We start from the raw sequence: 27,843 nt of genomic DNA, 5'->3' as shown, positions 1-27,843 counted from the left end.
ATTTAGTTACATTATTCTATCAACACAGACATTCACACTGACAGTCTGGTGTAATAATAGATTTGTTTTGGGTGTTTTGTGGAGTGGGTAAGACTGTTTTTAGTGGCAGGATAACTATGGCCATTGACATGCACTAGCCTAGCACCAGCGACCTCTGCAAATACAAGGACTGGATGGATTATTTAAAAAAGTGTCTCCACACGGCTCACTAGGAAATGAGGTCCTATGTCCAAAATTCCAGACTGTCCCTTTAATACTATACTGTGGAACATTCTAGACAAAGCAATAACATCTCCACTGAGAAAAGTATTTGACGGAGCCTCCACCAGAAACGTTACATAACGCACCTTTACGTGTCAAAACAAAACGGTAAAATATTTGATTTCTGCGCTGAATAATGATACATGCCAGAAACAGAAATTGCCTTTACTGTAATTCAGCATGTCTACAGTAAAATCCACACACTTTAATGCAAATTCAGTTCTCCCCAGAGCGGGCAGACACTTCCTTTCTGACAGTTTACTCCGTGTCACCGCTGAGCTCACGCGTGATACTCTGTGATGCCAGTGAAGAAATCTGACAAGGTGATCACCCTGTATTTTTGTGGGAGGAGGTGTCTGGGGAGCGGGAAGGCAGACAGCGGAGTGACAGGGACAGGCAGAACATCAAGAGAAATCGGCGGAGAGCTCCCTGTCTGTTCGTCCGGTCAGGTTTTTAGGAGGACGAGGGGGGGGGGGGGGGGAGGTGACAGGCGAGTGATGGGAGTCAGCACAAGTGCCACTGAGACGCACACGAGGCTGAAGGACTGACAGAGAGGAGGTCAGGGCACACGGGACCTCTGTACAGTCTCAAATTTAAAGCCGTGGTGTGTAACTTTTTCACCAAAAATACTGTAGGTTGCGTTTATTGCACTGAAAATGATATGGCTTGCATCTCCACAAACTTGACTCTTATTTGACTTGTTTCGTTAAATATGTTGTTTCTTTGGTTATAATCTTCCACACTTACCACGTTTACATGCTTTAATTCCGAATAAAAGTAATTTAATTCTGACTGAATATTTATTCTGCTTTAAAAAGACCATTAAACACTTGAATGAAAATTATTATTCGGATTTAAACTTAATTTCGAAGTAAGTGGCTGGTTTATTATGATTTTAAAGCCGAATTAATTTATTCCTCGATCATGTAAACGCTTCTTCTTCTTAAAAATAATTCCAGTCATTCAGCGCATGCTTGTCGGCCGCCCTTCTGACGTGATGCGAATGATCTGTCTCTACCAGTCCTCGCTCTGGACTTTCATCCACTGCTTTTTGGATTTGTGAGTGGGATGCGGGAGTGGGCTGAGGTAGAACAGCTGACTAAGACTACGTTTACAGTGAAACGAATCCGCTGATCATCGTACCAGAAATGATTTGTGTCCAGACACGTCGTTTCTGTGTCCGCAATCCTTCCCTATCCATGCAGCTTTGAGCATATTTGTTTAAGTTTTACAGAAATGAAACTTAAAACCGCATGGCTAATTTGCATAAGTGCTCAAAAAACAGCTCGATATTGTGCGCTGATGCGGTTCAGCTTCTGTCGGACTAAAGGACAAACTCAGTGGAATATGAGTGTTCTTTCTGTGACAGAGGGGTGTTCTGCTGATGGTGAGTCTGTTCTGTGCTTCTATTGCATTGGAGACGGTTCATGTTAATCTTTTCAGAGATTATACGTCTGCAGGTCATACGCATAAACCGTGTATATGAATGGACATACATAGCGTTTTGGCGGTGAATTACTTTGCGGAACTAGCAGCACCAGATCATTCCGTTTCTGGAGCCGTTTTCAGTCGGATTAGTGTGGACGAACACTGCATCTGCAATGAAAACAACTTGAATACATACTAGTGTGGACAGGGCCTCAGTTTGTCTTCTTCCTCTTCCTTCCCTTCTCCTCCTCAGCTGTGCGTGATGAGAGAATTCTCGAGCCGCTGCTTCATTATCATCAGAACAACCGCGGAAAAAGTTTAGATTCTGCTTGTGTCTGTGGCGTAACAACAAACCGAGATGACAAAAAAGCCGGTAGCAGCTGAAGTGTGTGTTTTCGACATAAATACGTTCGTGTCCTTGTCCAATCCGAACCCTTCCCCACCCCCAGACATTGAGCAGAATTAAATAAAGACGATTTAACGTGTTTTCCATTTAAACCTCAATTCAGAATTATTATTTCCATGTAAACTCAAAGGAGCACTCTTTCATTCAGAACAAGCATTTTGGAATCAAAAAACATCATGTACATGTGATCACTGTGACTGTGATCTTCAGGGTGATTGGATTGGTTTAACTTTATGGTGTAACTCTCAGATAACAGATTACAGTTACAAGTTTTTCAGTTTGTCACTTTCACCTTTTTGTTGAAAATCAAACTCCTAAACAGGACCCTGAACGCTCGTATTGATCACAAGCTTCTGAAAATGGGTTGTTTAAATCCATTTATTTAATATCTTTTTTTTTTTCTTGAGTTTTCAGTCTGTCCTAAAACGTTTTTCAGCTGCATTCGGTAATCTGTGCGTTGTGTCACCATGGCAACTGCTGAACACATTCCGTCATAGACATACATGTAGAACGTCATGGACAGAAAAGACCCAGCTCATCAGGACTGGTGAGAGCGTTCAGTAAACTTTTCTTCTGAGCGTTTAAGTCTTTTCGGCTCAGGAACCTGCTCCACTGTAGTTCTGGGCTTAACTTTGCTCAACAGATCAACTTTAAAGTGTAGGAAAACTGAACTTTTGGACATTGTTGTGTTGTTCAAAGTCAAATAATATTATTTGAAGCAGAGCACTCGCTTCGCTGTTTTGTCTCAGTTTTGTCTCTTAGAAGAATGGACACATGTTCTGATCAATCAATGTGGGACACGCTGGATGTAAAAGAATAAAAGGACCATATTTTATCAACAACTGAAGGATTTTGAACAATAAGTCACCACAAAATTGAACCTTTTTGAATATTACTATGGTTTTTGCACATATTTTGAATACGCCATTTCAGACTGAGAATATTTGAATCACTGAAATCTCTCACATGTTTTATTTGTTGTGTTTTATTCAGAATCGGTCGTGAGAGGCCGTGGAATTATCCATTTACATTACAGCCTTTTCACAGAGCTGTTTCCTCTCAGCACGTGTGACTCTTGACTCTGCCTTGTTTGGTGAAAAAGAGGAGGATGAACCAAAAGAGACATTTTAGTATAATAACGCCAGAATTTGTCAAGGCCGGTCTTTTTTCCATTACATTTGAACAGATGGGACACTTTTCATTGCCGTTAGATAAGCAGATGTGACAGATGTTTATAACAAATTCCATGAATGAAAATAATACAGAGGCCATGTTTTTAATTTACCTGTCCAGCCAGAACCACACACATGTAAAAAAAAAAAAGAGAAAAACAGCATGGACAACTGCGCAAATCAACTGTTGAAGCACAAAACTATTATTAAAGTCAGGTAAAAGAAGTTACTGTATTTCTCGGAGTATAAGTCGCACCAGAGTATAAGTTGCCAAAAAATATGTAATGAAAAAGAAAAAAAACATCGCACCTGACTAGTGATGGGCATGATTAGTCGATTAATCGATAACTGATCATTAAGAATTTCATCGATTACGTTAATTTTAATCGACAAACCGAATGTAGGTTGCTGTGTGTAGTGTGACCAAACAGGGGTCCGTACATGTGTCTCTGCACTCAGAAGGAGCGAGACACAAACAGTCGGGTCAGTCTGCAACGTACCGAAGCACAAATGTGTATTTAACGATGACTTGTACAAGAAATTCCACGCTTTCCGTTGCGTTCGGGACAAGTGTGAGTCCATGTGCACAGTGAACAAAGCAGCACATATGTTTCAGTGTCCAGTGGGAAAAAGCTTTACCAGGTGAAAGTCGCGCAATGTTGATGACGAGTCCCCACCTCCCAACCCCCATACGGTGTCCTGGTTTTGACAAACGCAAATCTGGTCACAATAACCTGTATTCACCTGAATCATGTCTTTTAATCAAACAGAAGTTGAACCGCATCAGCGCACAAGAACTGTATGTTTATCTTCGCTTACTTTATGCAAATTAGCCATGAGGTTTTAAGTTTAGTTTCTGTGAGAGTTGCGCAAACTGAATTAAACATATTATAATGTCGAACAGGCTGATGTGGCTCTAGAGTGGTTACGGTTTATATGTCATAAAGTTGAATTTATCCATGCAGATTAGTAGTGCAGATAGTAATAATAATGATGATCATTTTAATTCTGATGATCGATTAAGAAAATTTCATCGAATGTCCATCCCTACACCCGACTATAAGTCACACTTTTTGGGGGAAATGTACGTTATAAAATCATCTTGAAAGGCAAGTTACTTAACTGGAAAAATTAGGGTGTTCTCAAACTTTTGACAGGTGGTTTATATATTTTTAAATAAAACAATACTTTGAAAAATATGTACTATAATGCTGCCCCATCTCACTACAGATCTGACTTGTAAATTGGCATGCTGCTTGTCTTCATAGAAATATATACGCTTATTATGGAAGATAATTTGTTCCATCTAATTTTAAATTTTTAATACCGCTGAATTTCTCACTTTTTTTAATCTGAAAAAAGAATTTGATTATTTTATTCTGAATTTTTGTTGCTGAAATTTTAAGTATTCTTTTTCAATATATTTCAGAGTCAAAATTAAAATGTCACCTTTTAAATATTCAACACAGATATTTTCAAGCCTTCAAATTCAAAAGTTAAAATTTAGAGTGTAAAATTTCAAAGATCCAAGATGCCAAGGCAGAAACAATCAATCCTGTGTGAGTGAGGAGGTGGTTTCCTATTGTCTGTTCTCATCTGTGGTTTTGGTTTACACTTAAAAAAGCTAAATAAGCTAATTCTGACCAATCATATCGCTTCCCTGCACCATTTCCTGCTTGTTACTAAATTAGATCGGATCACTTTGGATCAATTGCTTCTGCCTTGGTGTCTTGGATATTTTATTTTATTTTATTTATGTTTATTAAGGACATCACAATCACATTAGACAAGCCAGATGCATTGCTTTGTTTGTTTTAGCCAGTTTAACACCTGTCCATATAAAAAATATAAACTACATGCATAAAAACAGACAATATAAGACAGATAGGTTACATACAGATAAAATATATACAGTACATTTTCAGTGGATGCATTTTGGATTGGAAACATACAATAATTTTAATTTACTTTTAAATTTGTTGAGACTGACCAAGAGTTTGTCCTGTACATAAAAACAACACAATTATCACTAGTAGCTCCTCTTGTGGTCGCTCTGTGTGAACATTTTATGGTGCTGGCAAATTCGGAATTCAGTGGTGTACTACAGTTAAGACACTTAAAGAATTTAAGATGATTAAAATTCGTAAAATTTTCAAAGTAAAAAAGTTGATGTTTCTTTAAACTTTCGCAGTGGTGCCAGTGTCTGGGCTTTTTGTCAAGGACCTTAAGGGTCAGTTTGTAAAATGAACAGAGGTTTGGATGTGGTTGAGGAGGCCTGCGACCATGACGTGACACAATAAGATCAACACGAGAAGATCATTGTGTTCATGAATAGTTTAGAAGTGTAGCGAGTTAGATTTTTACGCATGAAACAGAAGCAATTGAGACAAGTTTTAATCTTCTTCACTAAGTATTTTATGTGACCGATAAATTTGAAATTTTTGTCTAGAATGAGGCCAAGGTATTTAACTTCGCTGACTGTTTGAATTTTCTCTTTTCTTTATCTTTTCTGCTATTTTTTTTCACTGTGAATTTTACACTCTGAATTTTGACTGTTGAATTTGAAGACTTGCATGTATTTGTGCTGAATGTTTAAAAGGTGATTTTTTTAATGAATTTTAAACACACACTTAAAATTTCAGCAACTGAAACTCAGAATAAAAATAATCCAAACAGAGCTAAAACATCCAAAGTGAGAAATTCAACGGCATTTAAAATTCAGAATCTCATGAAACAAATTATCTTCTGTACTTATTATCATACTGTGAAAAAATACTCTACCCGGAAAGTTACACAGTGCACCTTTAACCTTTTGTGTCGTGTGTGTTGTTCTCAGATGGGCCAAAGGGGGCAGTGTGATCCCGGACGTGACCGGAGACACGTATGAGGCGGTGGTGGATTACTCCTTCTTCACGGAGCCGGTTTCCTGTGAGGTCACCAATGCTCTGGGACACACCAACATCAGCCGCAACGTGGACGTCTACTGTGAGTACTACAACCACACAAACAATTTCATGGTTTTGAGGTTATTAGTGACTGTAGTACTACTATTACTAACGAGAACATGCTACTTCACTGAGTATGAATCACAGGGTCCCTCATGATTCACTATGATGCACGATACACGGCTCTCGATACTAGGGATGTAACGATATCCAAATCTCACGGTACAATATTATCACGATATGCATCTCACGGTACGATATTTATTGGGATATTTTGAAGAGGCTGATATAATTGTAGATGGGAAACTTTTTTGCTTTTAAAATACCTTGATAAGATTTTGATGTGAATTATTTCCGTCATAATCCCAAGAATCCAAGTATAAAACATGTTTCTTCATGTTGTCTGCGCTGAAATGAATCATGGGATGTGTAGTTTCCGATGTTCATAAGCTGTTGCTACTATAAAACCATGCATTTAAGAAAAAGAACTTGTAATTCGATATATTGTGACAGCTCATGATATTATTGTGAGACTTTTTACAATACAATATCATGATAATTTGGTTATTGCTACATCCCTACATGATATCCATCCATCCATCCATTTTCGTCCGCTTATCCGGGGCCGGGTCGCGGGGGCAGCAGCCTAAGCAGGGACTCCCAGACTTCCTTCACCCCAGAACACGTCCTCCAGCTCCTCCGGGGGACCCCGAGGTGTTCCCAGGCCAGCCGAGAGACATAGTCCCTCCAGCGTGTCCTGGGTCTTCCCCGGGGCCTCCTCCCGGTGGGACATGCCCAGAACACCTCCCGAGGGAGGCGCCCAGGAGGCATCCGGAACAGATGCCCGAGCCACCTCAACTGGCTCCTCTCGATGTGGAGGAGCAGCGGCTCTACTCCGAGCTCCTCCCATGTGACTGAGCTCCTCACCCTATCTCTAAGGGAGCGCCCAGCCACCCTACGGAGGAAACTCATTTCGAGCGCTTGTATCCGTGATCTCGTCCTTTCGGTCACTACCCAGAGCTCATGACCATAGGTGAGAGTAGGAACGAAGACTGACCGGTAAATCGCGAGCTTCGCCTTTTGGCTCAGCTCCCTCTTCACCACAACGGTCCGATACAGCGACCGCATCACTGCCGAAGCTGCACCGATCCGCCTGTCAATCTCACGTTCCGTCCTTCCCTCACTCGTGAACAAGACCCCGAGATACTTGAACTCCTCCACTTGAGGCAAAGACTCCCCACCCACCCTACATGATATGATATTATAAAAGTGAAAAAATGCATAAGACACTCAGTTGGCCCATGTCCAAAAGCTTTTTAAAACATTTTTCAATAATGTTTCGGCAAAAAATCCTTCGTTAGATATTTTTTCTTGCTTTGGACCATAGTATACAAAATGGATGCCACTAGAGCTGGGTATCATTAAGAAGTTGCTGATACGATACATACCTCGATACATAGGCTACGATACGATACGTTTTCGATACAGTGCACTTTCAGTCCTATACGTTTTGATACAATATATTTCAAGTAAATTTGATATGGTTCAGTGAAAAACAAAGCCTAAATCATGGCTGTGATACTAAAAGTCTACTCAGTCCACTAAGTTAGTGCAAAGTTAATATGCAACACCTATTTTACTCATCAAAACAATGAAAATGTCAAGACAATTGTCGCTCTTACACAAAATAATTTAGTAAAATATACCTAAATATACTCTTGCCCATATATTGATACAGCAGCCCACGATATCAATACTGTATTATCAAATTAAACTATACGATATATCGATATTTCATTATTTTTGCACACCCCTAGTGACCAGCCCAGGTGCTCATATCCCCCTCCAATGAAAAGGAGGTCCCAAAGTGAGGTCACCATCCAGTCGTTGACCTCCCTTTCCCAAACGTTATTTAAACATTTTTAAAAGAGCTTTTGGACATTGGCAATCTGAGTGTGCTCTGCATTTTTTCAGTTTTATTTTACTGTTCCTTGCATTTGCACCTCTGCAAGAACCTTGGTGTGCATTTTCTGTTTCATCACGATATCCAATCCAATCCAACTTTATTTGTATATCATATAGTTTTGTTTGGAAACTGTTTTGTTTGTAAAGTGCTTCACATAACAATGCAAAACATTTTACTTTAAAAAGAAAAAAAAAATCAGCAGAATCATGTTTAATAAGGACACTAATAGAATAAATAAATAAAACAACAATAATAAAATCAATGAACAAAAATAATAAAATCAATACATAAAAACAGTACTAATAAATAAAATAGATAAAAACAATAAATAAATAAAATAAAAGACACAGAGGATTCACGCAGTTGTGTGCGATGATACTCATGATACTCTGTGATTTATAGTTTTGTTTTGTTTTTTATTAACAACCAAACACGTTATAGTAACAATACCTTTTGTTAAAGCACTATTTGTGTGAATTTAATATGAAATACCTCTATTTTAATCACCCAAACAGTGGGCATGTCAAGTGTATGGCATAAACAAGTAGCCTGATTCATCAGTCTGACCTCGCAGTGTTAGAATTTGTTCGCTCAGCGATAGGCGGGTACTTTTTATCATTTAACCAATCGCTGCTATTTGCTCATGACATATGTAATGTGCCACTAATGGGGCCAACTGGTATATAAAGCTTTTCCCAAGTCCCGTAGGAAGAAGGACAATAACATCTTTCTCCTTGATAAAATTCACCAAACATTCTCTTTGTTCCGGCTTTAAATCCTCGATCTCAGAAATCGTTGACAACACAGAATATATGACTTTTCTCAGATTGTCTGGTGCCCGAACTTGCACTTCCAGGGTTTTTGCGAACCGACAAGTATATTTTGGTTTCTGACCTAGTCGCTGAAGAGAAATGAAACTGAGCGGAGGCACTAGGTGGCGTCAGCCTGGCAAATAAACAAGATTCCTTCCACTAAATAAGCAACAAAACTGTCATGCTGAGTGTGGAGTGACTGAATAATGAACTGTAAAGTGCTTTGGGTATCTTGAAAGGCGCTATATAAATGCAATCAATCAATCAATCAATCATGCGGTCACAAAAGAAATTGCTAAAAAAATACTTCTGGTGATATAGCGATACAGCAACCCACAATAACGATACTGTATCACCAAATTTAGTATCATGATATATCTGTATTTCAATATTTTTGTGTATAAGATGCCCCAATGAGACTCCCAATCTTCTCAAAAAAATCGTTCTATGTTTCCGTCTTCTCAGCATTTTCCTTTTTGTTTTTTTGTTTGTATTTAGGAAGAACAAATGTTATAGACAAAATTCTTCCAGTTTCAATATAAAGAATAAAAGTTTGTCAAGGTATTTCTTTAGGATTTTCAGATGATACTTTCAGAAGTTAGTTGGTGATCTTATATCAGTTTGTGTAGAATAAAGTATAACAAAATTCCCAAAGGATTCCAGTCTTGTGCCATTTTGACTTCAAACGACAGCATGGCACGTTAAACCCAAATGAAGACGTGCTGTGTCAGGCTGTAATTATTTCTCCTCACAATCCAAATGAACCTCAAATGAACTGTGTCGTCAGCGTTTGTGCGTTTGACAAATGAGACGCTTCCTCTCGCCACCACAACTGCGGAGCTGAAGCTGCTCCTGTCACATGGGACTTGCACCTGTCACTCGCTCCTGTCACGTCTGAAGATAAAGAAATGTTTCAAATCAGTGAGTCGTAAAAAATATGTTTATGTACGTTTGTTTCGGTTACAGTAATGACAGTTAAAGGGGCCTATATTGCGCTAAACGGATTCCTGTGAGGTTTTAGACATTAAAGAGTTTTAGACATCGAAATGCATCAGAACATTATAACACAGATCTGAAAATTGTGTATTATGGGAAGTGTTTGGAGTAACGCGTTAAAAAAGTAACAAATTACTGTAATGCGTTGCTTTTTGCTGTAACGCAGTAATGTTCGGCATTACAGGGAAAAAAGTGGTAATGTTTTTACTCGGTACAAATGTCAGTATCGTGCGTTACAATGCTTTTTTTTTACCTGGATTGAAGTGGTGGGTTTTTCGTTTTTCTTCATACAAATGAGCTCAAATCTCCGCGATATCAGCAGCGGTGAAACGTCGGAGGTGAGCCCGCGTAGACCGTGAGCGCGAGCAAAAGGCCCGGCGCAGAACTCCTAAACGCTAAACGCAGCTGACGCCCGATCGCGCTCGGGGGTTCTCTCAGGGGAGGTCCTAGATTCCAAGTTCTAGTCCAAGATTAGTCCTGGTTTGGTCCGGGTTTAGTCTTGGTTTAGACTTGGTTTATTCCTGGTTCAGCTCTGGTTTAGTCCTAGTTTAGTCCTGTTTTTTTCTTGGTTTAGACCTGGTTCAGTTCTGGTTTAGTCCTGGTTTAGACCTGGTTTAGTCCTGGTTTAGTCCTGGTTTAGTCTTGGTTTAGACCTGGTTCAGTTCTGGTTTAGTCCTGGTTTAGACCTGGTTTATTTCTGGTTCAGACCTGGTTTACCCCTGGTTCAGTTCTGGTTTAGACCTGGTTTACCCCTGGTTCAGTTCTGGTTTAGACCTTGTTCAGTCCTGGTTCAGATCTGGTTTAGTCCTAGTTTAGTCCTGGTTTAGTCCTGGTTCAGTCCTGGTTCAGCTCTGATTTAGACTTGGTTTAGTCCTGGTTTAGTCCTAGTTTAGTCCTGGTTTAGTCCTGGTTCAGCTCTGATTTAGACTTGGTTTAGTCCTGGTTTAGTCCTAGTTTAGTCCTGGTTTAGTCCTGGTTCAGTCTGATTTAGACTTGGTTTAGTCCTGGTTTAGTCCTAGTTTAGTCCTGGTTTAGTCCTGGTTCAGCTTTGATTTAGACCTGGTTTAGTCCTGGTTTAGTCCTAGTTTAGTCCTGGTTTAGTCCTGGTTCAGTCCTGGTTCAGCTCTGATTTAGACTTGGTTTAGTCCTGGTTTAGTCCTGGTTTAGTCCTGGTTTAGTCCTGTTCAGTCCTGGTTAAGTTCTGGTTCAGTCCTGGTTCAGATCCGGTTTAGTCCTGGTTCAGTCCTGGTTAAGGTCTGGTTAAGTTCTGGTTCAGTTCTAGTTCAGTCCTGAAAAAAAGATATATCTCGATATGTGTACAGGAAAAAATAACTCCCAAAAACTACTGCAAAAAAACAAATATGCTAAATTCCACAAGGTCTTTTTTTTATTTTTTTTATTGAAGTGCCAAGAGGTAGTCAGTTCATGTAGAAACAAAGTGCTTCTGCGTCATCAAAACAAATCCCTTACACTAAAATAATAATTTAACAACTAAAAAATAAAGCGACTCAACTCAACTCAAGCTCATCTTTGCATTAACTCTGTTAACCGAACGATAACAAACCTTTGGTAGAGGAAGCCTGGGAGGTTCCTTATTTTAATAGATCCATGTTCCTCAGCAGCCGTAAGCAGGTATCCCACAATCCACTGTGCAGATCAAACCCAATGTGTCCAAAACTATTGTACAAGTTATAAACTGCAGCAGATTAATAATTAAAATCTTCTGCATAAATAAACTATACATTAATCAAAATTTTACAATATATAAACCATAACTACTATAAAACCACATCAGCCTGTTTGAGATTCTAATGTGTTTAATGCAGTTTTGTGCACATTTGTTTACATTTTACAGAAACAAAACTTAAAACCACATGGCTCATTTGCATAAACTAAAGCACTCAAAAAAGAAAAAAAAAACCCAGCTCTTTCCTCGTGCACTGATGGGGTTCAGCTTTTGTCGGACTAAAGGACACGACTCGGTGGAATATGAGTGTTCTCTCTGTGACAGGATGTGCTGCAGATGCTGAGTCTGTAAATGGTGGAAAAGGTTCGTGGTGCTAGAAGCTTCTGGTTGGCATGAACTTCCGACATTCACGGCAGGAGTGAGGATTGAGACACATGCGAGGGGAGGGGTCACAAAATCAAGGAGACGGGGCCGAGCGAGCGCATATATAAGCATTATATCGATATATACTATATGTCAGAACCCATTTCGTGTTTAAAAAATATCGAGGCATCGCCCACCCCTAGTCTACAGTGAAAATAACTGACTGAATAGGCTTGTATTTACCGTCTGCACAGGCTGATCACAGCAAACGCGAGGATTTCAGAAGTAAATTTCAAAGCACTAATTAACAGTTTTTCTGGACCTGGACTCTTTCAAAGGACACATAACTGCCCCAGGAACACACTGTGCTCAAATACAAATACAACAATACGGCCCTACAAAAGCAAAAGGCCTTAACTCGCCAGAATGTGAAAATGAAAAAAAAAAGAAAACTGTTACGGTGCTCTGCTGTGGTTTCTCATATAGTTTTGGATGTTACGATTGTCATAGCCTTTTATTTTCTTGTTAAAACAATCCAATTGGCTCATGATATTTATTCACATGATAAAGCAGGTCTCAAAGACAAATTGCAAGAACAACAGATGTATTAAGGCTTAAAAAAAAAAGGCAAAATAAAAAACAGAACGCAGCTGACCCCCAGATCTGCTTAAACAAAACCTGTACTGGGGTAGAACACATTTTACTCAAATACCTTGGAAGAAAACGGCCACAGAGCTTTGTTAACTTGTGTATTTCGTTAAAAACCTGGTGATTTGATTTCTTTTTTTCTCCTCGTCCAGTTGGTCCGAGGATGGCGGCCGAACCCCAGTCTCTGCAGGTGGACCTGGGCTCTGACGCCGTCTTCAGCTGTGCCTGGTCTGGAAACCCGTCGCTCACGATCGTGTGGATGAAGAAAGGCTCAGGAGTGGTGAGTTTAACGCTCTTACCCACAGTGCAATGGGCTGAACGATTTGGGAAAAAAAATATCTGTCTGAATTTTCTGCATTGCGGTCAGATTTGCAATTAGATTTTTAATGATTTTGTTTAAAGTTCACATTTAAATGCATCCAAGAGAACAGACAAACAAACTAATAATTATTATATACTAAATTTCTGAACATGTTTGTACACATTGTTTTTGGACGAAATTATGATTCTTTTAAAACGGTTGCTTATTTTGTCGATTAAATATGCAATTTTGATTCAGTTGCGATTAATCCTGTGTTTTTAATTTGTTAATTTGGTGCCATTTAAGTGGAGAGATTCATTCCTCATTGTGTTGCGTTTATTTCCTCTCATATTTAAAGTCAAGAATAAGAAAATGAGTTTGAATGGAGTTGAAAGGCCAAACATAGAAGCGAATATTCTCTGAAACTCATTGAAATAAATGGGAAAATCGCTTAACTTAACTTCTTAATTAAGAAGTTAGGAATTAGGGCGTTAATAAAATAGTCACTAAACTCGAATCATTCTTAAAGGGACAGTCCGGAATTTTGGACATAGGGCCTCATTTCCTAGTGAGCCAGAGTGTTGGAGATGTGTGGAGACACTTTTTAAAATATCCCATCCAGTCCTTGTATTTGCAGAGGTCGTTTGTGCTAGGCTAGTGCATGTCAATGGCCATAGTTATCCTGCCACTAAAAACAGTCTTAACCACTCCACAAAACACCTGAAACTAATCTATTATTTCACCAGACTGTCGATGTGAGTGTCTGTGTCGATAGAATAATTTTAGAAGTAAAACCAACCTTGCATTTGAAGGATTTATGTCTGAGCAGCAGTGAGTTGTACTTCCTGATAGAAAGCTCGGCAGCGGCGGACTGATATGTGAGAAAATAGTCCCTCAACATGCGACGATTCATGCGATGCAAGGTTAGTTTTATTTCAAACATTATTCTATCAACACAGACATTCACATCAACAGTCTGGCATAATAATAGATTTGTTTTGGGTGTTTTGTGGAGTAGGTAAGACTGTTTTTAGTGACAGGATAACTATGGCCATTGACATGCACTAGCCTAGCACCAGCGACCTCTACAAATACAAGGACTGGATGGAATATTTTAAAAAGTGTCTCCAAACGTCTCCAACACTCTGGCTCACTAGGAAATGAGGCCCTATGTCCAAAATTCCGGACTGTCCCTTTAATAATCCATTTGTATATTATGAATTAAGTCTTTATAAGTCTTCTTTTTACAGTATGACATTAAACAGCTCTATGTTGCATTTATTCAATTGCAGTTGGTTTTAAAGCAAAAAAATACATTAAAAAAACATACAATCTGACTGTGAGTGGGTTCACCTCTCCACAGATCTGACCTGTAACTTGGTCTAGTTTGGTCTCCATGAAGATAGAAAGGTTTAATGCCGTACTATGAAATAAGGCTGTGCAATTAATAAAATTTTTTATCACGATTTCGATTTGTGTGTCAAATTTGTGTGGATAATTGGGCTGAAATGAGTAAAGCTTAACAAAGTTTATTTTGAGATTTTTTTTTTTTTTATAGAGAGAGATTGTAGAAAAGCTGGATATAAAGTTTATTTTGGACACATTTATGTTTTTCTATGCCTTATTTCATGTTCAGAGTATATTTTATTCATTTTATGTTTTATACATGCACATATTTGTAGCCTATATTTATTTTCAATTTCAAAGTTTTGCATAAATTATCAATAACAAAGCATTTTATTATATTTTTTTTAGAGAGAAATACTGAATAAATGCATCTTGTAACTAAAAATAATCATTTGAATAATCGTGATTTCAATATTGACCAAAACAATCGTGATAATGATTTTTTACATAATCGAGCAGCCCTAATGTGAAACATTTCAGACAAAGCAATTACTAGTTTGTCTCAGTGGAGAAAAGCATCTGACAAACCCTCCACCATAAAAGTTACACAATGCACCTTTAAGACTATTATAAGAGTTATTATAAAGTCTAACCCAAAAGTCTAAAAAGTTCCACCATTTTCTCAATATACTTACTGCTCTGTACACTTCAACTCCATCCATCAAATCCGGAAACAATATTGTCTTCCAGAGCCAATATCTTCTGGAACAAAAGTTAACTATCTCTACAGGGGTCCATACATCTGCAGTATCTTTCAAACATGACTCATAGAATGCACTGGTGTCTTTGCTGCCACATACAGATATAGACACTGTCAGTTTGAAAATTCACAAACTTTCCACGCGCCGCTGAATTTTTCACCGAGAATTCACAGCTGATCACTTGTTCGCTGTCCGTACTGTCAGCTGAGTTATACTGTCCTGTAGGGTCCACTGTAAGAGTCCGATTGTACAAAAGTTTTAATAAAAAAGTTGATGTTGGAAAAAAGTTATTGAATTGAATGTCAGTGATTCGTAAGAGTCTGGACAAACACGTTCTATCCACTGCGATTTATACAATTATTAGTAACTTATTGTTAAAGGAGACCTATTTTGCAAAAATTGACTTTTCAGAGATTTTAACCATGTTTTTGTTGTTTCTTCTTCTCATTTTCCCCCTCAAAGTTTTGGAGTGATTTGTGCATGTTTAAAGGCCTGTTTACATGAGAACGCTGGTGGGTAAAAACAAAATATTTTATCGGAAGTGCCATTCGTTTAGACCACATCCGGCCCACCAAGCCATTTCATGTGGCCCACAATGGGTTTGAAGGTATAATTTGTTCCCCGTGAAGTGACTGCATCTCACCCCTAGAGAGGCCAAGAAAACTCATCAAATTTCCCCAAAAATGTCCAAGGAAAGAAAAATTGATGCAGAAGGACGGCTGTTTCATGAATGTTAAGGAGTAATGTGAATGTTTTAACTTAAACCTTTAAATCAAATCCAATCCACTTTATTTCTAGAGCACATTTCATAAACAAAACAGTTCCCCAAGTGCTGCACGATACAAACAACATATCCAGTAGAAATATAAAGGAACGCTCTACTTAACTCTACTAGACCTCATTAAGACAATAAAAGTAGTAAAATCAAATAAGAGCAAGAATACCAGTAAATAATAAAAAGGTAAAAAACATAAAAATAAACTAAATTAATAAATATGAAATGAAAAATCAAATACACACTTTTACAGATTTGTAACGCACCAATATTACAGATACAGTTGCAGTCTTCACTTTAATGACAAACATGATCCAAATGTGGCCCTTGGTGAAAATGAATTTTACTCCCCTGGTTTAGATGGTGACAGCGTTTTGGGGGCTTAAAAACAAAAAAATCTGAAACCACCCTCCAGAGTGGAAAAGTTGAATATGCTCCGCTGTAGTGTTTCTATCTACACTGCCCAAGACGCAAAACTCTGGTCAGATCTGCTCACATCGCGTACGTGTTTACATCACATACATACAGTACACAGAAACCTCTCATGCCTACCCAATCGAAATTACACACTTTTGCATCACCTTATGCACACAGATTTCCTCCCGAAAACGCTCGTCTAAACACAGAATAAAAAGTGAAGACACGACGCCACTTTTGCGTCTTCTGTTCAGACCGTCATCATATAAACACAGCCTAAGTCATCTTTAATCGCCTGTTTTTACGACGCCAGACTGCAGAGTAACCTCCTTTTTTACCACCATTGTCATACGCCCACTGCTCTGGTACTCACTAGTGTGATCTGCAGTTGGCGATTCTTCGTTTGATAACATTCATGTATCATTGTTTCTGTTAATGTCTGCTCCCATTGGGCACCGCATTTTTCTAACGTTGAATCATTGGTCTTATTTCTTTTATTAAGTTGTTTGAGATTAATATTGCAATTAAAAAAGTCCAAATTATAACATAATGATCCACGGGCGTCAGAGATTATAACTAAATAAAAGGCTCAAGAATAATGTGTTCTTTAAAAAACCAAACTCTTTTTACGGAAGCTGGGAGGGCTCATAACAAACGCAAATGCTGCAACAAATGCAAATGTGACAACTCAAATGCACACGCCACAATACAACAAAAAGCCCCAACAAACCTAAAAAAGCCACAACAAACCAAAAAAAGTCACAGTGGAAGTGACCGCGGGACTCTGACAGAGGTTCAGTTTAGATTGGGCCTTATTTTAGTCTGGTGTTTTCGGGAAAAAAAGTACGGAAGCTGGGAGGGCTCAAAACAAACGCAAACAAATACATACAAATACAAACACGGCAACACAACAAAAAGCCACAACACAACAAAAAAACCACAACAGAAATGACCGCAGGATTCTATTTTCCGTCGAACCAAGCGACGGTCAGACAGTGACATTGATCCTGGCCACAAAACAATAAATTACTTTTACTTATGTTTCCAACTTCGTTCACTTCTCTGTTTGTTTGCTTTTCACATTCTTGTTCTTCTTCAACTTTTCCCATTCACTTCCTGCTTGATCCTTTAATGCTTCACTTGGTCCGTTGGAAAATAGAGTCTTGAGGTCACTTCAGTTGTGACATTTTTTGGTGTGTTGTGGCTTTTTGTTGTGTTGTCACGTTTGTATTTGTTTGTTTGTATTTGTTATGAGCGCCCTCGTCTTCCGTACCTTTTTCCCCTAAAACACCAGACTAAAATAAGGCTCAATCTAAACTGAACCTGTGTCTGAGCTTTGGCGCACAGACAGACAAATGCAGCTTTGTGAAGCTGAGGCTCTGTAGGTTTGATTTTACTCTCATTTACTCTGTGTACAGAGGAAATAAATATAAGTCCAGGTGTAGCTGGTGTCTTGGGGGATCATATGACCGGCTTTAGATTGAACATTTGTTGGGTTTTGACAATTCCCATGTCAAATCTGAAGCATATATCACTAAAAAAGTCAAGGCGGAATTCCTATTAAAGTCTTATTATTTGTTGTATTTATATATTTTATTAAATTTTTTGGCAGTTTTGGAGTACAAAGTGGTCCAGCCTCACCCCAGAATAGTATGGTTGCTGACAGCTTTCATTAATTCGCCATGTTTTCACACTTCTCTTTTATCACAGTCCAAGGGCCCGCCGACTCTAATGAGGTTTTAATCTTTTTTAATCAAAATGGGCATACTTTAATCAAATCGAACCGCACGTACTTGAGATATATATTGATTTTGCTTGAAATTACTTTATAAAATATATAGAAAGCAGTCGGAAATGTATTAGAAGGGATTTAAGCCTTAAACGCCATTAGTTTGCCCTTTTTGCTTAATTTTCCTTGTCAAAACCTGTACAGTTCAGAATAATAAAAAAACAGATTACTCACTCATTTCAATAATCTGAACAGAAATCAGATAATAGTCAGATTTTTGGGTTTACATGGAATAGGAAAGAGTGAAATTTTCTTATAAATCACGATTTATAAGTGTAATTTCATTATACATGATTTAATCAAATATATTTAGGTTAAATTTCAGCAGTGGGCATCTTTAATTGTATTTTTCTGTTGCTATATTCAAATATTACATTATTATAGAATCTAATTACATTGCACTATTGTCAATTACACAAATACTGTCAAATACATGCACACAAATAGTTTCAAGTGTCCTGCTTAAAGGTGCGGTATGTAACATTTTGGTTGGTTAAACCAGGTCTAAACCAAGACTAAGTGAGAACTAAACCAGCATTAAAATTAGGACTAAATTCAGGACTAAAACCAAGACTAAACCAGAACTCAACCAGGACTAAATTCAGGACTACACCAGGACTAAAACCAGGTCTAAACCAGGCCTAAACCAGGACTAAAATCAGGACTAAAACCAGGTATAAACCAGGTCTAAACTAGGACTAAAATTAGGACTAAAACCAGGTCTAAACCAGGCCTAAACCAGGACTGAAATCAGGACTAAAACCAGGTCTAAACTAGGACTAAAATTAGGACTAAAACCAGGTCTAAACCAGGACCAAACCAGAACTAAAACCAGGTCTAAACTAGAACTAAACCAGGACTAAATTCAGGACTAAAATCAGGTATAAACCAGGTCTAAACCAGGCCTAAACCATTTGACAGACCCCTCAATAGGAAAGTTACAGAATGCACCTTTAAGAACACAAAGGCAGCTTGTTGGCAGCTTGTTATACCACCAACCCTCCATAGTGTCTCTCCGTTAGTTTGTAAAGCTTTGTTGATTTTACCCTCACAATATTTGACATTCTTACCTAATTTCCACAGTTTCAAGGCCGTCCGCACAACAATACAAGAAAAATCTACGTTTCCTTTAGATTGAAATCCGCTGAGAATGCACCAAGTAAAAAATAATGCAGCTTTCAAATCGCGAATCTCAGGTTGTTTTTCCCGTCTGCAGCTCTCCATTTCCTTCTCTTGCTGCCATACTTTACAATGGAACGCACTGCTCCACGGACACATACCTGAACGTCTAAACACGCCGCTATTGTCCCTCACAGAGAACACGATTAAAGGAGCCTTTGTTGCCCGGAACTAAAGACACAATTTGAAGAAAAGAAAGATAAAATAAAAATCTTGCTCTCATTCACCTATTCACTCCATTGTCAACCACGCTACAAACTGTGGAGTGTCCAGTAATGTGCCGAGTCTTTGTGCGTCTTTAATTGCTTCTGAACTAGTTAGAAAAAAATATGACTTTGTTTTCTATATGGCCCTGGGCATGCGGAAAGCAAGGACTCTAGTGTCGTAGTACTCGAGATCGCTCTTGGCCTTGAAACTGGCCTTGAGACTGTTTTTTGGCGGGCTTGGTCTCGTTTCGGACTCAACTGCGTTTGGAATCGATCTTATCTCGGTCTTGAAGGCGCTTGGACTCGGTCTTGTCTCAGTCTTGAAGGCGCTTGGACTCGGTCTTGTCTCAGTCTTGAAGGCGCTTGGACTCGGTCTTGTCTCAGTCTTGAAGGCGCTTGGACTCAGTCTTGTCTCAGTCTTGAAGGTGCTTGGACTCGGTTTTATCTTGTTCTTAAAGGCGCCTGAACTCGTTTTTTTTCTCGGTCTTGAAGGCGCTTGGACTCGATCTTGTCTCGTTCTTGAAGGTGCTTGTACTGAGTTTGTCTTGCTCTTGAAGGTGATTGGACCTGGTCTTGGCTCGTTCTTGAAGGCATTTGGATTCAGTCTTGTCTCGGTCTTTAAGGCGCTTGGACTCGGTCTTGAAAGCACTTGGACTCGGTCTTGAAGGCACTTGGACTCCGTCCTGAAGGCACTTGGACTCAGTCTTGAAGGCGCTTGGACTCGGTCTTGTCTCAGTCTTGAAGGCGCTTGGACTCGGTCTTGTCTCAGTCTTGAAGGCCCTTGGACTCGGTCTTGTCTCAGTCTTGAAGGCCCTTGGACTCGGTCTTGTCTCAGTCTTGAAGGCGCTTGGACTCGGTTTTATCTTGTTCTTAAAGGCGCCTGAACTCGGTTTTTTTCTCGGTCTTGAAGGCGCTTGGACTCGATCTTGTCTCGTTCTTGAAGGTGCTTGTACTGAGTTTGTCTTGCTCTTGAAGGTGATTGGACCTGGTCTTGGCTCGTTCTTGAAGGCATTTAGATTCAGTCTTGTCTCGGTCTTTAAGGCGCTTGGACTCCGTCTTGAAGGCACTTGGACTCAGTCTTAAAGGCGCTTGGACTTGGTCTTGGCTCAGTCTTGAAGGCGCGTGAACTAGGTCTCGAAGGCGCTTGGACTCGGTCTTGTCTCGATCTCGAAGGCGCTTTGACTCGGTCTTGTCTCTTTCTTGAAGGCACATGAACTCTGTTTTGTCTCAGTCATGAAGGTGCTTGAATTTGGTCTTTTTTCAGTCTTGAAGGCACTTGGGCTCAGTCTCAGATGTCGTCCTACTCCTTCAAGTAGGAAGACAAATTGTACTTTATTACATCTTTTGTAGTGATAAATCAAGGGCGCTGTAACAGATATTTACTGTCTTAAAAACCTGAAAAATAGAACTAGTTAATTTTAAACAGTCAGTGGTCCAAAGTTATTCCTCACTTACCTGATGCATACCGAGCATCCTAACTATTTGAATATGCAGTCATTGTTAAGCTAAGAACAACTAGCATGCTAACGGACAGGTCCCTGGTTCAGATCATAAAATGCGTTAGAATTAGATAGTGCAGACAGGACACGTGTAGCTGACTTATTCTGACCTCGAGAGCTGCTTGTACAATGTATCTGTACTGTGACAAGACACAGTTAATTAAAAACATGAGAAAATGGAGAACAGGCCTTTAAAGACTCAAATTGAAAAAAGAAAGTCTCGCTCTCATTCACCTATTCACTCCACACTCAACTATACAACAAAATCTACAGTGTTTGGTAGTGACACCGAGCCTCTGTGCACCTCTAATTGCTTCTGAACTAGTAGAAAAATGATGATTATGAGATGTTTTTTGCCCTGGACAGGTGCTTAGCAACAAGAACACAAGTAGTATGTTTTGTTTTACTTTTACACAGGGTAGTTATGATAAGATCCTGTACCAGATTTTACTGTCTTAAGCTACGTTTATATGATGACGGTCTGAACAGAAGACACAAAATTGTCTTCACTTTTCACCAGGTATAGAGTGAATGAATAATATATATGCTGAATGTAATGCTCTGTAAATCATCTTTGTGACAAAAAATGTCTGTGAAAAGCATTATATAAATGGGGACTTACTTACTTACTTACTTTTTATTCCATGTTTGGACGAGTGTTTCAAGAGGAAATCTGCGTGCATACAGTGACGCAAAAGTGTGTGGAATTTGATTGGGTATGCATGCTAGGTTTCTGTGTACTGGATGTTTGTGACGTAAATGTAAACGTATTTGACCAGAGTTTTGCATCTTGGGCAGTGTAGGCGGAAACGCTACACCGGAGTGTATTCAACTTTTCCACTCTAGAGGGTGGTTTCAGATTTTTACATTTTTAAGCCCCAAAAATGCCGTCACCGTCTAAACCAGGGTTGTCAAACTCAAATTCACAGAGGCCAAAATTAAAAACTGGGACTAAGTTGTGGGCCAAACTCAATATTTCATCAACATCTGCATGTTTTCTCTTCCTTCAAGATATGTAATGTTAAATCTTTTCTTATTAAAATAAATGTTTAATAATAGTAACAGTGAATCTATAACAAGCATAATATAAAATAATAACAACCTTTTAAGTAAATAATGTCTCTATAGTTTATCTGAACGGTTGTACATGTGTGTGTACATATGCGTATATGTGTGTGTGTGTGTGTGTGTGTGGTGTATATATATATATATATATATATATATATATATATATATATATATATATATATATATATATATATATATATATATATATATATATATATTATATATAAGTTTATGTATTTATTTTTCTCCTTTTTTTTTTTTTTTTTTTTTACCCCTTTTGAGCATGAGGTCCCAAATATGTACATGCATTTATCCTTTTTTTTTTTTTTTTTTTGGATTTCGTTTTACCTTGCTCAAATAAATAAATAAAAAAATAAAATAAAAATGGCCCAAAAATAATTATATCGTGGGTCAAATTTAGCCCCCGGCCTGAATTTCATGTCTGATCTAAACAAAAGGCACTTCCGATAAAATATTTTGTTTTGTTTTGTTGCGTTCTTGTGTAAACAGGCCCTTAAAAACGTGTTCATTTTATTGCTCCCTTTGTCAGCCTATTCCTAGGATCTTGGTTATGCAATGAGATGATGCTTTTCTCAACTTTCAGAGGCACACACACTTCCTCCGAGTTAAAAGCTACAGACAGTACACAGTTTTACCATATCTTTTTACCTTTTACACTATATCTGTAATGTGGCAAGACAATTTTTCTTCAGAACATTATAAAATGAAGTTAGGTCCTATAAAGACTCAAATTGAAAAAGAAAACCTATTCACTCCACGCTGAACTATGCAACAAACTCTGCAGTGTTGGATAATGGCGCCGAGCCTTTGTGCGCCTCTAATTGCTTCTGAAGTAGTAGAAAAATGATGATTCTGAGATGTTTTCTCTTTTGTCATCCCGGACAGGTGCTTAGCAACAAGAACACACTGACCCTGAAAGCGGTGAAGCAAGAGGATGCCGGGAAGTACTTGTGCCGGGCCGTGGTCCCCAGAGTGGGAGCAGCGGAGAAGGAAGTGTCCCTCACCGTCAATGGTCAGTATACTGCACTGTCAGAGGGGAATGGGGAATAAGCTGGTTTGGGAGACTGTGGAGGTCATGGAACTACCACAGGAACAGTGTTGAGAAGTAAATGAATACGTGTACTGAGAATACGTAGTCAGAATAGTGTTTTTGAGTGACTGTTTTCCTGTAATTACGTTTAATTTGGTGATATACAGAATAGAAGTGTTTGTACAGTGTCCTTGAGTGCCCAGAAAGGCGGCTTTAAATAAAGTTGTTAAAGGTGTTTTTAATGCAACTCAATGTAAAAGTATTCCAGGTATTTGAGAACACAGTACTCTAGGTCATGTAATAGAATACGTCATGGCATCATTCATGATCATCACAATGCTAACTACAACTACCATGCTAACAGCACACTTCCTGATTTTCAATCACTACAACGCTTTATCATGAGATACAGACAGAACACAGTAAAATTAACGTATTTTTTGGACTACAAGTCGCACTTTTTGCATGGTTTGGTTTATGTTCCTGCGACTTATACTTCGGTGTAACTTATGTTTTATAGTTTTCACACTGACAGCCTCAAGAGGGCGCTCTAGGCTTGTGTTTCAGTATCTCCTGCTCCTGTTCCTCCTGTACCACTGTCACTTGGCCTTTCTGTGCATGTCTCCTGCAGAAAGAGTCTCTGTCCTGTCTGTATCATGTCAGTCGATCGCACCATTACTTCTGTACTACTGAACATTTAAAATTTAAACAAATATATAAAGACAACTTAGAAGACTGAACACAAATGCCCCCAAAAAGAAAATCATATTTTGCAGATTACAAGCTGCAAGTAGCAAAATATGCAGCCAAAAACTGTCAAAAACTAATCGAGCAGCAGAAAGAAAGTTTGGAGTGAGCGAGAAACTTGTGACACCAGGAGGATGCACCATGAAACTTTCCTGGAAGTCACTGGATGGATGGACAAAGCCTGAACTTCAGTGACACCGAAACCATCCTGTCGGGATTCAGAAAGGCCAGAATAATTCTAACTGGAACTGATGCTGAGTCTGACGACAGCTACGCAGCAGAGGAAGCAGCGCTCTGTTTACCTCCGGAGGTCACGGAATTGCTCAGAAGTGACACCGAGGATAAAGAATTGAATAGATTTAGTGATTTGGAGTGAGATGGAGAGTTTGGTAAATTTGTTCTGTTCTGTTGTTTATGTTATATTTATCTGAAGAACTGTTCATATGTGACGTTAACAGTCTGTTGTTCTCTGTTCTATTATTGCTATAATTTATTTTTCAATCTTCGTCATTACGTAATTTTTGACTGGTGTTATTTTTACTCCGGAGCGACTTATAGTTTGAAAAATACAGTATTTTGACCTCAAGAGCTGCTTACACAATGTATGACAAGATAAATAACCAGGTACAGGCCCTTTAAGAGAGAGAGATATAAATAATTATATTTAATAATTGCTGGGTTTTACGTCACAATATTTATAATTCAATAATATTTAATACAAACGGGGGGCAGCTAAAATTAATATTGCCTCCAACACTTCCAACAAGACAGTTTATATAGTGTGTTTTATAGAGTGGCAGACGTTAAGAATATAATTTGATGATATTATTATGACAAACTCAGGAGCATTTATTGGAAATGGCCGCAGCCCTCACAACGGCACCTATAGAATATAAAAGGCGTGTGAGTGAAACCAATGAAAATGTCACTTAGCGCCTTTAACTGCTCCACACGTACAAGATCAACGCTGTCTTGACTTCACGCCAGATCACAGCGCTCCCTTTATTCCCGTCATTGTCCGGCGGTGTCAGTTGAAAGGGGGACATTAAAGCTCCGCACTGGCTTTAAACCTTCGCGGCGACTGTCAGTGGAAGTTAATAAGAAGCATATCATCGATTCCTAATGGCCGACGGCACGCCTTTATCCTCGCCGTGCCCGATAGGCGTAGTTCAATGAAAAATGATCCACGGCCCTTCGGAATTAATCAGCGCGAGGGAAATAAATGGACAGCTGTTTATTGGAAAGACGTTTTAAGGTCAGGCTGAAATGTGGCGGCGAGATGAGTGGCGGGACATCACACGTTTTGGAGGGGAGGCTTTGGTCGTGTGCGCAGTAACATTTGGGATGGATTAGGCGAGGTTAAAGGAGCATGATTGGACCGAGAGCTTCAAGGTTACAACAGCCCATATGTTTACTCTTTATGATAACGATCGACATTCTGTGCACGATTATTGATGACTTATTAAAGGTGCATTGTGTAACTTTACTGGTGGAGAGCTAGACATTGACGTCTAATTGTTGGAGTGGCGGCATGTTGATGTTTTCTTTTTCCGTGGTCAGAGTGGCGGCAGCTTTTCAGGACAATATTTTCACTGACTGGCGGCGTAGGAGGCGTGGTCTACATGGCATGGTTTAGTCCTGGTTTAGTCCTGGTATTAGTCCTGGTTTTAGTCCTGGTTTTAGTCCTGGTTTTAGTCCTGGTTTAGACCTGCTTTAGTGCTGGTTTTAGTCCAGGTTTAGACCTGGTTTAGACATAGTTTTAGTCCTAATTTTAGTCCTGGTTTAGACCTAGTTTAGTCCTGGTTTAGACCTAGTTTAGTCCTGGTTTAGACGTAGTTTAGACCTGGTTTAGTCCTGGTTTAGTCCTGGTTTAGTCCTGGTTTAGACCTGGTTTAGACATAGTTTTAGTCCTAATTTTAGTCCTGGTTTAGACCTAGTTTAGTCCTGGTTTAGACCTAGTTTTAGTCCTGGTTTAGACCTGCTTTAGACCTGGTTTTAGTCCTGGTTTTGTCCTGGATTAGACCTGGTTTTAGTCCTGGTTTACACCTGATTTTAGTCCTGGTTTAGTGGCACAGTCCACGTGGTGTACGGGACGAGGCTTGGCGTATACAAGACAAAAAAGGTGACGTTCCAAAGTATGAGTAGTTTGTCAGAATGGCGACATAAGAGGTGTCGGAATAGCGGCATCAAAAAATGTCCGAATGTCCAGATGGAGGATTGTTGGAATGACGGAATGTCGGGGTGGGGGTCTGTCGGAGTGGCTGTATGACGGAATAAGGGTTGTACCCCAGATCAAGACAGACTAAGTTTAAATCTGTGGAGCGACGACCCCGCTCACAGTCAGAATATCTGTTTTTCTAATTATTTTTGAGCAATAAAACCACCTGTAATTGAATAAATGGTAATGTCGAGCTGTTTATTGTCATATTGTGGAATGGCATTTCAAAAAGTGACAGGCCCCCTACTGAAAAGTTACATAGTGGGCATTTAAAAAGATCTATGTTATCTGCACTAGTAAAAAAAAAAAAAAGGCATTACAATGAAAACTGAACCTTGGTTAGAGGACACGTACAAGTTTTCCTCATTCCCAGTAATTCATTAATTATGTAACCGTTGGATTTATATAACGCTTGTCGGCCCGGGTCCAGACCAAACTGCCTGAGGGAGCATTCGAGTTTCAAAGGGGTGCAAACATAATATGCTCTTTTATTTTAGACACCTGAAAATGAGGAGTAAACACTTTTAACTGAGGTTCAATGCAACTTTTACGCTCCTGTAGACCCGGGCCTGAGCACCTTGCATTTGAAGGATTTATGTCTGAGCAGCAGCATTGAGTTGTATTTCCTGATAGAGAGTTTGACAGCGGCGGAGTGATATATGAGAAAATAGTCCCTCAACATAGGACTTGGCGATATATCTCGATATATTTTGCTATATCTCGATATACAATATATATCTCGATATCTGTACAGAAAAAATAACTCCCCAAAAACTCCTGCAAAATCAAATATGTCAAATTCCACAAGGTCTTTTTTTATTGAAGTGCAAGAGGTAGTTCATGTAGCAACAAAGTGCTTCTGCCACATTTAAGATGACAAAAAATCCTTGATTACATAAATAATAATTTAACTGTAAAATAAAAGAAATAATACATATTGCCTTCTTTTTATTCATAGAATAAAACAACTCAGCTCAAGCTCATCTTTGCATTAAATCTGTTAACCGTACAATAACCATGAGCTCCTTTAGAAGAGGAAGTTCAGGATTTTCCTTATTTTAACAGACTCATGTTCCTCACCAGCGTAAGGAGCTGTGAGGTTTCCCACAATCCACTGCAGGTCAAACCCAACGTTTCCAAACACTATTGTACAAGTTACACTGCAGCAAAATCTTCTGCATAAATAAACTTTACAACATATAAAACATAACCACTATAGAGCCACATCAGCCTGTTTGAGATTCTAATGTGTTTAATGCAGCTTTGCCACATTTGTTTACATTTTACAGAAATGAAACTTAAAACTGCATGGCTAATTTACATAAACAGCACATTCCTTGTGTCGCTAATGCATTCAGCTTCTTTCGGACTAAAAGACATGACTCAGTGGAATATGAGTGTTCTCTCTGTGACAGAGGATGTGCTGCTGATGGTCTTGTCTGTAAATGGTAGAAAAGGTTCGTGGTGCTAGAAGCTTTTCACTGGTACCAACTTTCGGCGTTCGCGGCGGTGGTGAGGAGTGAATGGAACACACGCGAGAAAAATCAGGGAGGCGGAGGCAGAGAAGGCAAACCAGCAAAGCGGCAAAATCAGAAATTAACATTAGCATTATATCGATATATACGATATGTCAGAACCCATATCGAGTTTTAAAAATATCTCGAAGTTTTAAAATATCAAGATATCGCCCACCCCTACCTCAACATGGGACGAATCATGTGATGCAAGGGTAGTTTTATTTCAAACTTTATTCTATCAACACAAACATTCACATCAACAGTCTGGGGTAATAATAGTTTTG

The 27,843-nt window shown here is 39.0% G+C and overlaps 1 protein-coding gene across 1 annotated transcript in view; it reads left to right on the top strand.

Moving 5' to 3' along the window:
- LOC110156406 (kin of IRRE-like protein 3) overlaps positions 1 to 27,843 on the top strand; it is a 319,679-nt gene that overhangs the window by 232,039 nt on the left and 59,797 nt on the right. The window contains exons 7-9 of the mRNA XM_055148711.1: positions 6,104 to 6,252; positions 12,837 to 12,964; positions 22,933 to 23,059. Of these exons, the coding sequence (XP_055004686.1) occupies positions 6,104 to 6,252; positions 12,837 to 12,964; positions 22,933 to 23,059 (404 nt within the window). The remainder of the gene's footprint in view (positions 1 to 6,103; positions 6,253 to 12,836; positions 12,965 to 22,932; positions 23,060 to 27,843) is intronic.

Source organism: Boleophthalmus pectinirostris, unplaced genomic scaffold (genome assembly GCF_026225935.1).
Source record: "Boleophthalmus pectinirostris isolate CB_2022bp ecotype Guang Dong unplaced genomic scaffold, ASM2622593v1 HiC_scaffold_12, whole genome shotgun sequence".
In the NCBI taxonomy this organism is placed as follows: domain Eukaryota; kingdom Metazoa; phylum Chordata; class Actinopteri; order Gobiiformes; family Gobiidae; genus Boleophthalmus; species Boleophthalmus pectinirostris.
This window is presented reverse-complemented; position numbering and strand designations above follow the sequence as displayed.